At 38.2% G+C, this 13,927-nt stretch overlaps 1 protein-coding gene across 1 annotated transcript in view; it reads right to left on the minus strand.

Annotated features, from left to right (window-relative positions):
• Positions 1-13,927, minus strand: part of LOC122554179 (divergent protein kinase domain 1A-like) — a 55,401-nt gene that overhangs the window by 14,502 nt on the left and 26,972 nt on the right. Inside the window, exon 2 of the mRNA XM_043698810.2 lies at positions 8,612-8,746. Within this exon, the coding sequence (XP_043554745.1) occupies positions 8,612-8,746 (135 nt within the window). The remainder of the gene's footprint in view (positions 1-8,611; positions 8,747-13,927) is intronic.

The following is a 13,927-nucleotide window of genomic DNA, read 5'->3' on the forward strand; positions in this document are numbered from 1 at the left end:
ATTCAAACCCATTTTCTCTTTAAAAGGTAACCCATTCCCACCAACCTGTCATTCCAGCCAAGTTATTTTTGCCTCATCGAAGGTCCACTCTTGACCAGTTGATTTTTCTTACTCTGATTGACCATTGTCCCAAACCTTTAGATATAATGACCACTGTCTCCTAAATATTTTCCACTGATACTTGATCTACTTGGTCCAACTCATTTCCAAAATCCAGGTCCAACTGTGTATCTTTCCTTGTTGAACTAGACAAATAAAGCTGTCAGAAATTCTTCTGAACACAATCTTGCTGTCCCTGCCCCTTACACTATCAATATTCCAGTGAACACTGAAAAAAATTAAAGCCGATTATCCCTATTTCATGATGTTTGCATCTCCTTCTAATTTCCCTCAAGATGTGATTTTCATTCTTCCCACTAACTGGTGGCCTATAGGCTACACTATACAATATTATTGCACTCCTTTTGTTCCCTCGCTTCAGATGAATTGATTCTGCTCATGAATCCACTGGGACATGTTTTCTCTCCAGTAGTGCAATGCTGTCCCTAACTAATATTGTCACCACTTCTTTTTTTTTGCTTTTCTGAACACCGAGTACTGCGAAATATTTAACACTCAGTCCAGACATTCCTTGAACCAGACTTCTGTTATTACCATGGCATCATGTTTCCACATGGCAAACTGTGTCTGTTAGTTCTCAATCTTAATTATCACACTCCGTGCATTCATATAAATGCACAGTAATCTTGATTCAGACTTAACTTGCTCCGTTACTCCAACTCACATATTAACATGAAGCAAAGTTACAACCTGATCCACAACCTGAGCTACAAATCTTCTACATGTGCAATGCGCTCAAACAGACAGACAAAGGGCACATGACTGTCATCCTGAACAGAACACAGTACACTGAAAAAGCAAACACACTACTCATAGGTACCAACATCTACCAACAGGTGGCGATGGACCAGACTCCACAGCAAGAAAACCGTATTACAGCAACCCGAGGAAACTTCACAAGACAGGTGAAGTTAACAAGACAGACCCTCAAATAACGAAACCTGAAGGATCCAATATCGCTACGGATTACCAAAGGTACATAAACAAGGGCCCCCCCCCTCTCAGACCCCACAGTCTCACTTCCCGGTACACCGACATACAGACTAGCAAGGGAACTGCAACGTAAACTGAAATACCTAGTAGAAGACTCAAGCAACTTTATCCACTCCACCCAGGAATTCCTGATCAAGGTAGAGGAAGAGAAGGTCAGAGTTTCCTTCGACGTGATGGTCCTATTCACATCAATAAGCACCACCCTAGCAGAAGAAACACTGGCCTCACTGCTAGAAGAGCCAAAGACACAAACACCTGACAGCAGCAACTCCATCAGCAAGGATAGCATCCTCAAACTAGTAGACCGGTCTCAAACAAATAAACCTGTTGGACCATAACCTGATATTGTGCGAGTTTGACCTTGTCCACCCCAGTCTAACACCAGAATCTCCACATCATTCAGGCAAAGGGAAATGTGTGGCTTGAGGGATGATGTACACGCATTCCTCCATTTCCATAAACCTTCCATTTCTAAGAACTCCCATGTATGATGAAATTCAAAAGAATGGAGCTCATTAAAAATAAGTTAAAACGGTTAAAAATATAATTGAAACTCAATTTTTGTCTATGAATACTGACATTTGTTAGTTTTTGGTGCAACTCGGAATTTAAAATCCTGTGTCCATGAACTCACGAATTGATGATACGGGGAGGGTTTCAGATTTTTGGGACATGGCAATCAGTTTCGAAAAATGAGAAAGCTGTTCGGAAGAGACTAGCTTCATCTGAGCCTAAATGGAACTATTCTCTTGGTTGTGTGTGTAAACAGCGTAGTGAGGATAGATATGAACTTGTAAGGTAGAGGGTGCATTGATAACTGGGCTTAGTTTTCAAAGTACTAGTGAGAGCAAAAGAGGGATGGTGAGCGGACAGAAGGATGAGGAAAGGTTTAAGTGTTGAGAATCAACCAAAGAAATGGTCAACTCCTAATGAGCAATAAATAGATAAGGGCAGGGTTAAATTTATGTATTGAAATGCATGGAGAACAAACTTGGGGAACTGGAAGCAGAAACTGCTCAATGTGTATTTGACAAAACAGCATTGACAGAAACAGGCTCATGCCAGAAAAGAACTGGATACTGGTTTTTAGTAGAAACAGGGCGAGTGAAAAAAGCATGGTATCTTGTTCAAGATAGAACTCCTGCATTAGAAACTATATGGTCAGAGGTACAGGAAGGGAGCGGTGACTTTATTGGATATTTATTACAGACCTCCAAAGTGGGAACAAGACGACAGTATTTGTAGGCAGATTATGGAAACCTGCAGGACAGGTCAGGTTGCGATAATTGGTGATTTCAATTACCCTAGGGTCAACTAGGAATAAGGTAAAATGGGACATGGAAGGAAGAAATCCCTGCAATGTGTGCAGGAGAACTTTATGGAATAGTGCATTTCTGCCCTACCATGGAGGAAGCTGTACTGGATCTCGCCCTAGAAAATCAGGCAGGTCAAGCAGAGCACATCCACATGGGTGTGCATTTCAGAAATAGCAATAATAATAAAATTCAATATTAAGTTGGAAAAAAATCAAATCAGTCAAGGATTAAGAGCCCCACTGGAAAACAGATTTCAGGGGTCAAAGTTGAACTGGAGGAAGTTGATTCAAAACGCATTTTGATGGATGAAGTAGATGAAAAATGAGAGACTTTCAAAAGGAGAGAGATGAATAGAGTCCAAGGTAAGTACATACCCATAAAATAAATACAGGGTACCCTTAGCTAGAATATCCTGAATGACAAATGATATTGATGAGAAAATGAGTAAAAGGAGACAGATAATGCATACTGAAATAATAATGTTAGCAGTATAAATCAGAAAGAGGATCTCAAATGCTAGAGAGAGGCCCAGGCTGGAAAAAGGAAGACTAAGAGGAAGCACGAGGAAAGGATGGCAAGGTTGCATTAAAACAAATTCTACACTGTTCTTCAAACATATTAATAGTAAAAAATTAGCTAAGGATAGAGTGGGTCCCAAAGAAACAAGCAGGGTAAACTGCTCACTGTCGCAAAGGCATGACAGAGGTACTAAGTGAATATTTTGCCTGTCTTAACCAAATTAGAAAATGTGGGTATTGAGCAACTGAACAGTATAATGAAAGATAAAGAGGTGCTAAAAGGGCTGGCAAGACTCTAGTTGTAGATGTCACCAGGCCTGGATGGAAAGCATCCTATCGGAGGTAAGAAGGTGAATTATGGAGTCATTGACAGAAATTCTACAGGTCTCTTTGAACACAGGATTAGTCCCTGGGGACTGGAGGATCGCAAATTTGACACTATTGATTAAGAAAGAGGAAAAGGATAGCTCACAAATTATAGACCTATTAGTTTGACACCAACAGTGCGTAAACTGATGGAGGTCATAATATAGGCTAAGATAAACATACACTTCAATAAGGTAATACTAGACAGTCAACACGGCTTTATCAAGGGTAGGTCATGTTTGACAACTTTAATGGAGTTCTTTGATGAGGTGACACATGCAGTGGATGATGGTACTGTTGTGGTTTGGACTTTAAGAAAGCATTTGATACAGTGCCTGGTAGGTTCATTTGCAAGTTGGAAATGTTTGGGATTAATGGGTCCTTGGCAGCAAGAGGGAAGGTATAGATGGGTATTTCTCAGACTGGAAATGAATCGAAAATGATGTACCAATGGATTGGTGTTGAGACCCTTGCTTTATTTTTGCTTTATATAAAATGATTTGGAGATGGATGTTGTGAGCAAAATCCCTTAAATGTATAGATGATACTAAGCAAGGGAGAATAGCGAATTGCGAGGATGATGCTGAGCAACTTGAGGGACATTGACAAGTTGGTCAAATAGGCAGATACCTGACAGATGAACTTCATTGCAGACAAATATGAGGTGATGCATTTTGGTTGAAAAACAAACCAATATAGGCTCAAATGGTACAACTTCAAGGAGAGTACAGGAGCAGAGTGACACTTAGGGTTCACATGCATAATTCTCTAAAGGTGACTAGGCAAGGTGCAACAGTTGTTAAGGTGACTTACAGGATCCTTGGGTTTATGAATAGAGATACAGAGTATAAAAGCAAGGCAGTGATGCCTCACCTGCACAAATCATTGGTCAAACAACATTTAGAGTATTGCTTTCAGTTCTGAGCACCTATTTAAAGAAGAATGTTGAATCCCTGGAGATGGTTCACAGGAGATTTACTAGAATGAAACCAGGAATTATGGATTTTCAATACAAGGAAAGATTTGAGAAATTCAGCTTAATCTTCTGTGTTCCAAGGCGAATAAGAAGTGATCTTACTGAAGTGTTCAAAGTTATGAACAATTTTGACAGGGTTAAAGAGGATATTTTGTTTCCACTAGTTTGTAAGTCAGTAACTAAGAACCACAATTTCAAGCTTGCCAACGAGAGAGCTAGGAGTAAGTGGAGGAGAAATTTCTTTACTCAGTTGTTAGGATTTGGAATGTGCTACCTGGGAGAGTGGAGGGGGACTCCATTGGAGATTTCAGAGGTAAGTATTTGAAAGTGATGAATTGACGGGGGCTATGGAGATAGGGCTGGAGAATGGGACAAGCTGGGTAGCTCCTTGGGAGCCAGTACAGGCATGATGGGCTAAATGGCTTCCTTCAGTGCAACAATTCTACACACCCATGACTGACACCAGGAAGGCAACATATCATCTACTGCCACAGAAATGGCTGCCGATGGGATTTCAAAAGTACAAGATATTCTTGATGTAAAGCTATAATGTGTACTTTTACATCCTGTACAAACATTAGATTTTATCTTGCAGTTCTAGTGGAGTGGCAGAGAAGATTTCCAGAGCTCTGCACGCTTGTTTGGTGCTGTGAATCACTTACAGAAGTAAAAGCTGAAGGAAAAAAGATCTGAAACTTTTTGGTGTCAAGAAATTATGTAGTTCCAGCACTTTTACGGTCTGCAGTGAATTCAAATTATTTTTGGTCATTTCAAATAGATGGAATCAACAGACTTCAAGTTGGTAGAAACATTAGTTTTCCCTTTATTATCTCCTTTATGATCAATCCATTTCTATACAATCAAATAATTAGAACATTTCAGCATTTAGCTTAGTATGCTTAATACAAATATTCCACTAGAATGGTATCTTTGACAACTTATTCATAAATCGATGTCAAAGTTGTACAAACAATACAAATTGGTTCGAATTGCGCATGACATTAATGTGGGCCTCCCTAATTTTCTTAGCAGCAAGTAGCATAATTGCTTTGACAGAGCACTTAGTTGTCAATTTCTGGTGTGTGATGTTCTCGGTTCCTCTATTTTCTCTCGATGCTTTTCGTCAGCACACACCTTGAGTTGTTCAGTGGCTCAAGGAGCCTGCTCCACTATTCAAGCAGCTCATGTCTGAACTTGTATATCCATCTTCTTAAATCTTTCCTTATTCACTGATGTAGGCTAAAACAAGATCTGGGCAGGGATTTGGCATGAAGAACATTCACATTCCAAGGTTTTGTTTACATGATCCAGTAAAATACACACTAACACTGCTTTGAGATCATTTCTCCTGGCTAACAAGTCCAGAGATCGGGATCATCATTTGGGATAAGGGGGCATTTAGGACTGACAGGTGGAGAAATTCCTTCACAAGAACGTTGTGAATATTTGACATTCTCCAGGCAAGAGCGCCTTGAATGCTCGTTACTAGAGTGCATTTGAGATTAACTTTTGGTGACTAAGGTAGCAATGGTCATCTGCTGCATACTTATTACATGCTAAAATGACAGTGGAGCTGGTGGTGACTGGAAATTTTCCTGCATTGTTTCACTGAAAACACTGAACCTCAGGGGACTGCCAGCAGAGACAGGCCAATAATTTTTGAAAGATGAGTTGTTTCTATTCAGTAACAGAAGGGCCACTGAAGACACATTTGGAGGGAAGGACTCAACAGTAACCACTGTTCCCTTGCCTCATGCAAGTACACTATTTAGTTGGTGGAACAATCTATGGCCAAAGCTTCAATTCTTCCTCACCCCTCCTCAGGGCAAATCTGCTCCCTTTAGGAAACAACAGGACAAGAGACTGGGGATCTCGTGATAAGGACAGTGGCTTTTTGTATAGACTTAATACCAGCACACACTGAGGCACATAACTCTTGCTTGGATGTCATCAATAGCGTTCATAAAGAGACTTGTTCATCTTTCCTTGTATCACATGCCGGAGATCTAAAGACTTATAGTTTAAACAGCAACATAGAGTGGCTGACCAACATATCGGTCAGTTGAGCATAGTATCACTTGAATTTAAATGCAACATTATTTCATATCTGTCACCCCATTACATGACTGCATGGGAACATTTTACTCTTACTTTCCATAGTGCAATCTGAGGTGGTCTGTCTCCTATGTAATATGTGGCATACATACATAAATAAAAATAAATGCATAAATATAGTTCCCTTTGGACATAATTAATGATATTTTGGGTCAGGTAAATTAATACATTATGGTTAGTATGCAAACGGTTTGCTGTGAACATGGTGTCTTGCTAAAGATCTGGAATTTAGTGCAGGACAATTTCTTTTTCTTTTAAAAAGATGGTTTCCATTTCCTGTATGGCCATGTAACCAATCCAGTGCTACCATCCTTATGGTCTGCCACTTTCAATAGATTTGAGCAGCTGTGGCTGATGATTCCTTTCATAAGTACTCATGTAGCTTTGCATTGAAACAGACATGAACAACTGCAGGGCATGTTTTGGTGGGTAAACCACCAACCGTGCTATTTGTGGCTCTTCCTCCTTGCTGCAAGCTACATTCAGTGTCAGTGCTTCCTTTATAAAACCTGGTTGATGCAGGCCTGTTGCACACAGAGATATATCTACACAGACATGTGCTGGCAAATTCTAAATAAAAATGCCATTGTGCACAGCAAATGCATGCTGATCCATACCCCAAAGACAAATATCAAGCAGATAGCACTTCCTGATCACTCCAGATGGTTCCCAGGTGGTGGCAATATCATGCTGATTAACCTTGAGATAGAGACAGAATATATACATAAATATACAAGACTCCTTGTTAAAATAAAGTCAAGGATATTATTTCATATTTTAATAACCTAACTAGCATACATAAAAGAATATTTACTGTGTTCATGTGTGCAGAATCAAAGCGCTTAGCTAAATGAAAAATGGCAAAAAATTGGGACATTATTGCAAGTTTTCTCATTGATTAATAGGTTCTCTCAAATTCATTTTTTAAAAAATAATTCCAAGAAATAACATGCAAGCAATGGGATAGGTAAAGAAAATGATGTAACAAACTTACCTGAACAACTGGATAATACATCCAAATTTGATGTAGAACCAGACTGTTGTGAACCAATGAGAATAGAAAAAAAAAATCTAAACATGGAAAAACCTTAATAAACAAAATCATAAATAAAATTATGTTATAATGCTAACACACAAAGACACTGAAGAGAGAAATGAGAACAATTCAAGATTTATCAAGAGCACTCTCAAAAATGCTGAGGAATAAGTGTGCTCACATACTTTCTCCATAGGGACAGAGAGGTGTGGTCTGTCTTACTCTTCTTTGAACTGGTATTGTTAAAACAACACTCACCAACAGATGTCTACACTTCACTGAAGTTGTACTTTTTCCAGAGAAAGCTTTGATACAGCCTTTTCTCAAATGAAACAGAAACTTGGTAACTTAGCACACATTGTTGTCAAGTCTGCTACTCAGCAGATTGACCACACAGCACAGGTATACATATAAATTGCTGCAGAGACTTTAGTAACAATAAATATACACAAAAGTTCAAAAACCATAATTTATTTGAAGAAATTGATGCAGCGTTCTATTTGAAAGTTTTTTGTTGTACAGGTTACAACAATGGCTTTGTTGGCTTGATTTTTTATATGCAGAAGCATGGGGAAGACAAGAAAGGAAGCCTTCAGATTCAGTGAATAATATGATGCAACAATGGTCATAGAAGTAATTTCAGCACTTCAACTAATTCCAGGTAAAGCACCTACTTAAACAAAACCTCTACGTAATTTTCATACAATTTTTGCTGTTCCAAGTAATGCATTCTGTCCATATTATAATATGGGTTTTTGTAGGGCGTATGTGTTTACAAGGACCTGAAACATCTATAATAAGTACTGATGAACATACAACTGAAAAGCAGTAAGAGACTATGTGGCTGTTAACTCTACAAGACTAAAAACATATTTTAGAAACAAATTTATTTCATAAATCCATGTTTTAAATTTAATGACAGGCAGAGAAAGAACTACTGCATAATTCACACAAAAATTTCACTATCTTTACATTTCACTATGAAGATGCTAATTATAAAGCAAACTTTTTTCTATTACTAGGAGACATCTTTCATTTAGCATTTGAATTAATACAGAATGATTAAACCATAAAAAGGGACAAAATATTAATTTACCTTTTAGATGTGACAATGTGATACAGTTAATACATTTAAACCAAACAGCAGATGCTATAGAACAGAAATACTTACAATTATTTTCTTGCAGTCATGGGCCCGACACAATTCTGTATGAGTAGAATACTGGACATATATTACCCAACTCCCAACAAATACTGCAAGCCATGAAAAGAAGAGGTATTTGACACGTACACATGGCAAGCGGGCCTGTGGGGACAAAAAATGGCATATGTTGCATAATTATTAACCTCAAAACAAATTATGCATGCTTCAACATCCTAAAACAGATTTCCTTTTAAAAACATACAAACTAATTCAGTATCACAGGTATCCAATGGTTTGGAGTTCAATAGATATCAGATTAATAGAAATTTAAAAATAATCTAGAAATAGGAAATGACGATGACCATATCGACTGTTTGAGAATGTGTATAGGGTCTGAGCAGGTTGGGAAAGAGTTAAGTTTTGAGTTTTGTGAAACAAAAAAAGGTTCAATTAGCATGACTCAGTTCAGATAAGAATTTACAGTGAACAATGAGGTGCTGGAGGCAAGGGTAGTGGGTTAACAAGGTGGAAAAACATTCGTTATGTAAAACCATTTAACAAGATGAAGAAACATTCAGTATGTAAAGTCTGTTAACAAAGTCAAAAGTATTCATTCTGTAGTGCCAGTTAACAAGGTTAAAACATTCATTGTGTAACAGCAGAAGGCTTAATCTTTACTCCTGACACTCGCTGATTGTAATGGTCACCCAATCAATATGCATGTTGCCTTATCTGGATGCTCCTCCCTGCAAGGTGACTATGAATTTCATTAAGAATTTGCTGTTCAAGAGAAGACTGAGAACTCATGTCTCTGTGCACATGGGCATTCATTCAGTCTCCCTCTAGACCCAGAATAAAGTTGTAGGAGGTAAAACTAGACTGCATCTGAGCATTTTACTTTGACTGAGACATGAATGGGATGACATGTTGCGCCGGCTTCTTGTTCACTTATTTTCTCCTGAAGGGAGGGTATCACTAGCAAGACTTGAATTTGTTCTCCATCCCCAAGTGCTCTTTAAATTAGCAAGTTGCTAGGACTGATCTGTTGTGGGGAAGGTATCAGGAGAAAGTGAGGACGACAGATGCTGGAGTCGAGAGCGTGGTGCTGGAAAAACACAGCAGGTCAGGCAGCATCTGAGGAGCAGGAGAATCGCTTCGAGCATAAGCCCTTCATCAGGAAGGTATTAGAATCAGACGGTTATAAATTGGATTCAAAGAAAATCTCAAAAATAATTGGGAAAAGTCAATCTAGTTTTGATAAACGGAAAACCATGTTTAACTATTTTTACAAATGTTTTCAAGGAATTACATGGACTATGGATAAAGGGGAGCTCATTGGTGTACAGTGTTTAGATTTCCAGAAAGCACATGAAAAGGTGCAAAGTAGGATTCTTTGGTGCAGGAAATAATAAATTAACATGTTAACATGGATGGGCTGGCAGAAAGCACAGTATACATAAATGGGTCTTCTTCAGATTGATGTACATTCTCATAGCCTCATCCAAGGGATTGGCATGATAGCAAATGTGCAGATGCTAAGATAGATAGCTAAGTATTTTGTGAAGAAAACATTACAAGGACGCAGACTAATATAGGTACAGTATAATGTGGGAAAATGTGAAGTTATTTACTTTGGCAGGAAGAAAATAAAAGCAGAATATTAATTAATAACTGCACAATTCTGACACACAGAGGGATCGAGATGTTTAATGCATAATTTACAAAATGTTTGTATGCTGGTGTTATAAAGTGGAGGTTTGCTGGTGTTATAAAGTGGAGGTTGACTCCCCTCAGACCTAAAACTGAAACACTTAAAGAGGAGCACCTCACCCTACAATGTGTAAAGAGAATGTGAAAAGTTGTGTAACCTGCTTTTCAGCAACCTCTAGTAGTTAAATAAAGTAAATTGCTGATATTCACCTTAAAGTTAACAAGTTACAATTTAGCTAACTAACAGTGAACAAATTAATTAAGCTATTAACAAATCAGATAAATCCCTTCTAATTACTAACTATTCCAAAATAAAACAAGATTCTAATGGTATGCTGTTTCAATAAATAAAAATCCCACTTATAACAAAATTAAGAATTTAGTGTCTCAAAATTCCAGCCAGGTAACATGTCTTCTGGAATGTTCTGTGCCTTCCTCTGTTGAGTCCTTCTATTAGGAACGCTTTCTCAGATTCTTCTGTCAGAAACACCTTTTCCTCTGATTCTTCAAGGTTGGTTTCGTTATTATTTAGGTAACGTTTTCTGTAATACCTAGACGAATGAGAGTGTCAATTTCTCTCAAGAGAACAGAGCGCTGTTAGCTCTGGGATATTTGTCCAACTGCCCCCTTTTTTTATACTCATGACGATGTAACAATATTCCTTACATAGGATTGGTCCTATGTTGTCAAAACCAGATTTAAGTTGAATAGATTTTTGGCATCTAAATGCTTGGTTAAAATTGACTGGCTGAATTCAAAACCTTTTGTCTTGATAAAAACTGCTACTTGGCCAGCTAACTGTACCTTTTGATACAAATGTTTCAGTTTGCGTTCCCTGTGCACTTGCAAACCCCAAAGCTGCTCATAGACATCCATTTTAATCTCTAAGCGCAGAAAAGAACACCATCTTTTAAAGAGACCAAGCAATGCTTTCCCCATTTTACAAACACTAAATTCTAACTTTCTGCCTCCCAATCTACAATTACTCTACCCAACTTCCCAACACAGGTATAGCAAGGTATAGCAAGTGATTGAGCTGGCTAATGGAATGCTATCCTTCATTATGACTAACTGAACAAAAACGTAAGGATAATAATTTTAATTTAGACAGGAAATTGATGAAGTCACATCTTGAATATGGTGACCAGTTTTGCTCCCTTTAAGGAACAATGTAAATTCATTGGAGATAGTTGAGACAAGATTACTGCATTCATACCCAGAATGCAGGAGTTACCTGAGGAGCAAAGTGTGAACAGATTGGGCTTGCTTCTTTTAGAGCTTAGAACACAGAGTGCTGACTTGACTGAAGTGTGTAATATCTTGAATGGTCTTGACAAAATGGACATGAAAAGGGTGTCATCTATTGTCAGAATGTACAGACTATTTGGGGTCACCTACCTCAGTTAGCTGGACATCTAATTTACAATGTAGAATGATACCAACTGCACGGGTTCAATTCCCGCACCAGCTGAGGTTATGATTAAGGACAATCCTTTCCAACCTCTTCCCTCTTGAGGCATGGTGACCCGCAGGATAAGCCACCAACAGTCTCCTCTCTCCATAATGAGTGCACAGCCCTAATGTCTGGTGAGATAATGGTGAATTTACCTTACCTTTATCTTTTAGAGAACTACTTGGCATTGTTTCAAAAATTAAGATTCACTCTCAGAGAGGTACTATTTTCCCCCTCAGAAGACTGTGCCTCACAAGGCATTAGATGCAGGGCCATTAAATAGTTTTAAAAGGAGAGTTCTTTTCAGTTAAGAGACTTCAAGGTTAAACTGGGAGGTAAATGGGAATGTGAACTTTGGGACACAAAAACAGACCAACCATAAACTTATTCAATGGTGGAATAGGCTTGAAGGGGAGAATGGCACACTTCTGCACCTAATTCATAGGAAGGCAGAAAGCAGTTAAAAGTCAACTACATTGCACAAGGTGCAAATCACTTGTAAGCCAGGCCAAGTGAGAATAACAGATTTCCTTTCCTAAAGGAATTAGTGAACTGGATGGGAATGACAATCTACAATGGTTTCACGGCCACCATAACAATATTAGCTTTGAACTCCACATTTGTTTGTTGAATTTAAATTCCACCAGCTACCACAGTCGGATTTGAAGTTGTGTTTCCACAGCATTGTACTGGACCTTTCACACAGGTATCTAACATAGCCTTAGTTATATTCAACACAGCAGGAAAATTTTTTAAAACAATCTGCAGCCCTGTGCAATAGAGAATTTCTGTTATCCTGAACCTATGTCCCTTCTTCCAGATTCCCCAACCATTCAGTGCCCAGCCTGTCATGTCCCTTTAAAATACTGCATTTTTGAATGATATCACCACTGATTCCTCTAAGGGCAAAATAATACAAACTCAAATTTACTTAGCCTTGCAACATAAAACAACTCTCCTCCCATGGACCAATCTAATGAACTCTTGCTGAACTGTCTCCAATGCAAGTAAATTCTTGCTTTAAAATATTGAACTGTAGTTGAGAAATGACCACACCAAAGCCCTGCATAATTGTAGCAAAACCTTACTTGTGCAATTCAATCTCCTTGGAATAAAAGGTCAACATGTCATTTATCTTCCTAATTGTTTATTGTATCTGCATGTTAAACTTTTAAGTACCCAAGTATTTCTGAGCATAATTATTCAGAAGTTTCACAGTTTTAAAAATTATTTTACGTTTCTACTCTTTGCAACAAGAGAATAACCTCATTTAGGCATATTTTCCTCCATCTGCTGCCTTGTTGCCTACTCAATTAATCTGTCTATACCTCTTTTATAGCTGCTGTGCAGCCTCACAGCTTGTATTTGTATCTAGTTTTGTATCATGTGCAAACTTGAATATGTATTTTTTATTTCATGTACACAATTAATCAAGATTATAAATAACTGAGGCACCAACTTTGCTCCTTGTAGCACTCCAATAGTCACAGCCTGACAGCTTGAAAAAGCTCAATACTATACGAGTGTAGTGCCAGTGTCCCTGCTGTTGGGCGAATACTTCCCTGGTTCAAATCCCACCTGCTCCTAAGGTGTGTAACAATGTCTCTGAACTGGTTGATTAGAAAATAAATATTCCAATCTTGGCTTCTTATTCATTAACCAATCATCAATCATGCTAATCAATCATCAATATCAACTCCTACTCCAGAGCCCTTATCCTGGATATAAACCACTTGGAAGTCACCTCATCGAAAGCCCTTTGGCAGTCCAAGTGCTCCATATCTATATGTATTTAGAATCCTGAAGAGATAGGTCACTGTTCCAATGGTTGAGCATTCTAGAATGAGGGACTTAGATATGGCATCAAATTAAGAGCAGGAAATAAAAAAGGTTTTTATACAGAGAACTGAAATTGTGGAAGGCACTTTTTTCTCATGTACATATCCAATGAAATGTAGACCTGCCAGCATAACATCAGTGATGGTTAAAAATGAAATTCCCTACTAAAAAGGGAGGGGAAAAATACTAGAAACAAGAACTATTAGAATTAAAAATTAGGGATATAATTCTAAACCTGCAAAAGAACCTTCCATCGGCTGAACAAAATGCTACATGCAATTATATTGTGAGAGATACTGGAGAGGATGCAGAAAATATTTACAATGATGGTACCAGAGGAT

Source organism: Chiloscyllium plagiosum, unplaced genomic scaffold (genome assembly GCF_037043375.1).
Source record: "Chiloscyllium plagiosum isolate Xiang-an unplaced genomic scaffold, Cpla_swu_hap1 HiC_scaffold_9, whole genome shotgun sequence".
Classification (NCBI taxonomy): domain Eukaryota; kingdom Metazoa; phylum Chordata; class Chondrichthyes; order Orectolobiformes; family Hemiscylliidae; genus Chiloscyllium; species Chiloscyllium plagiosum.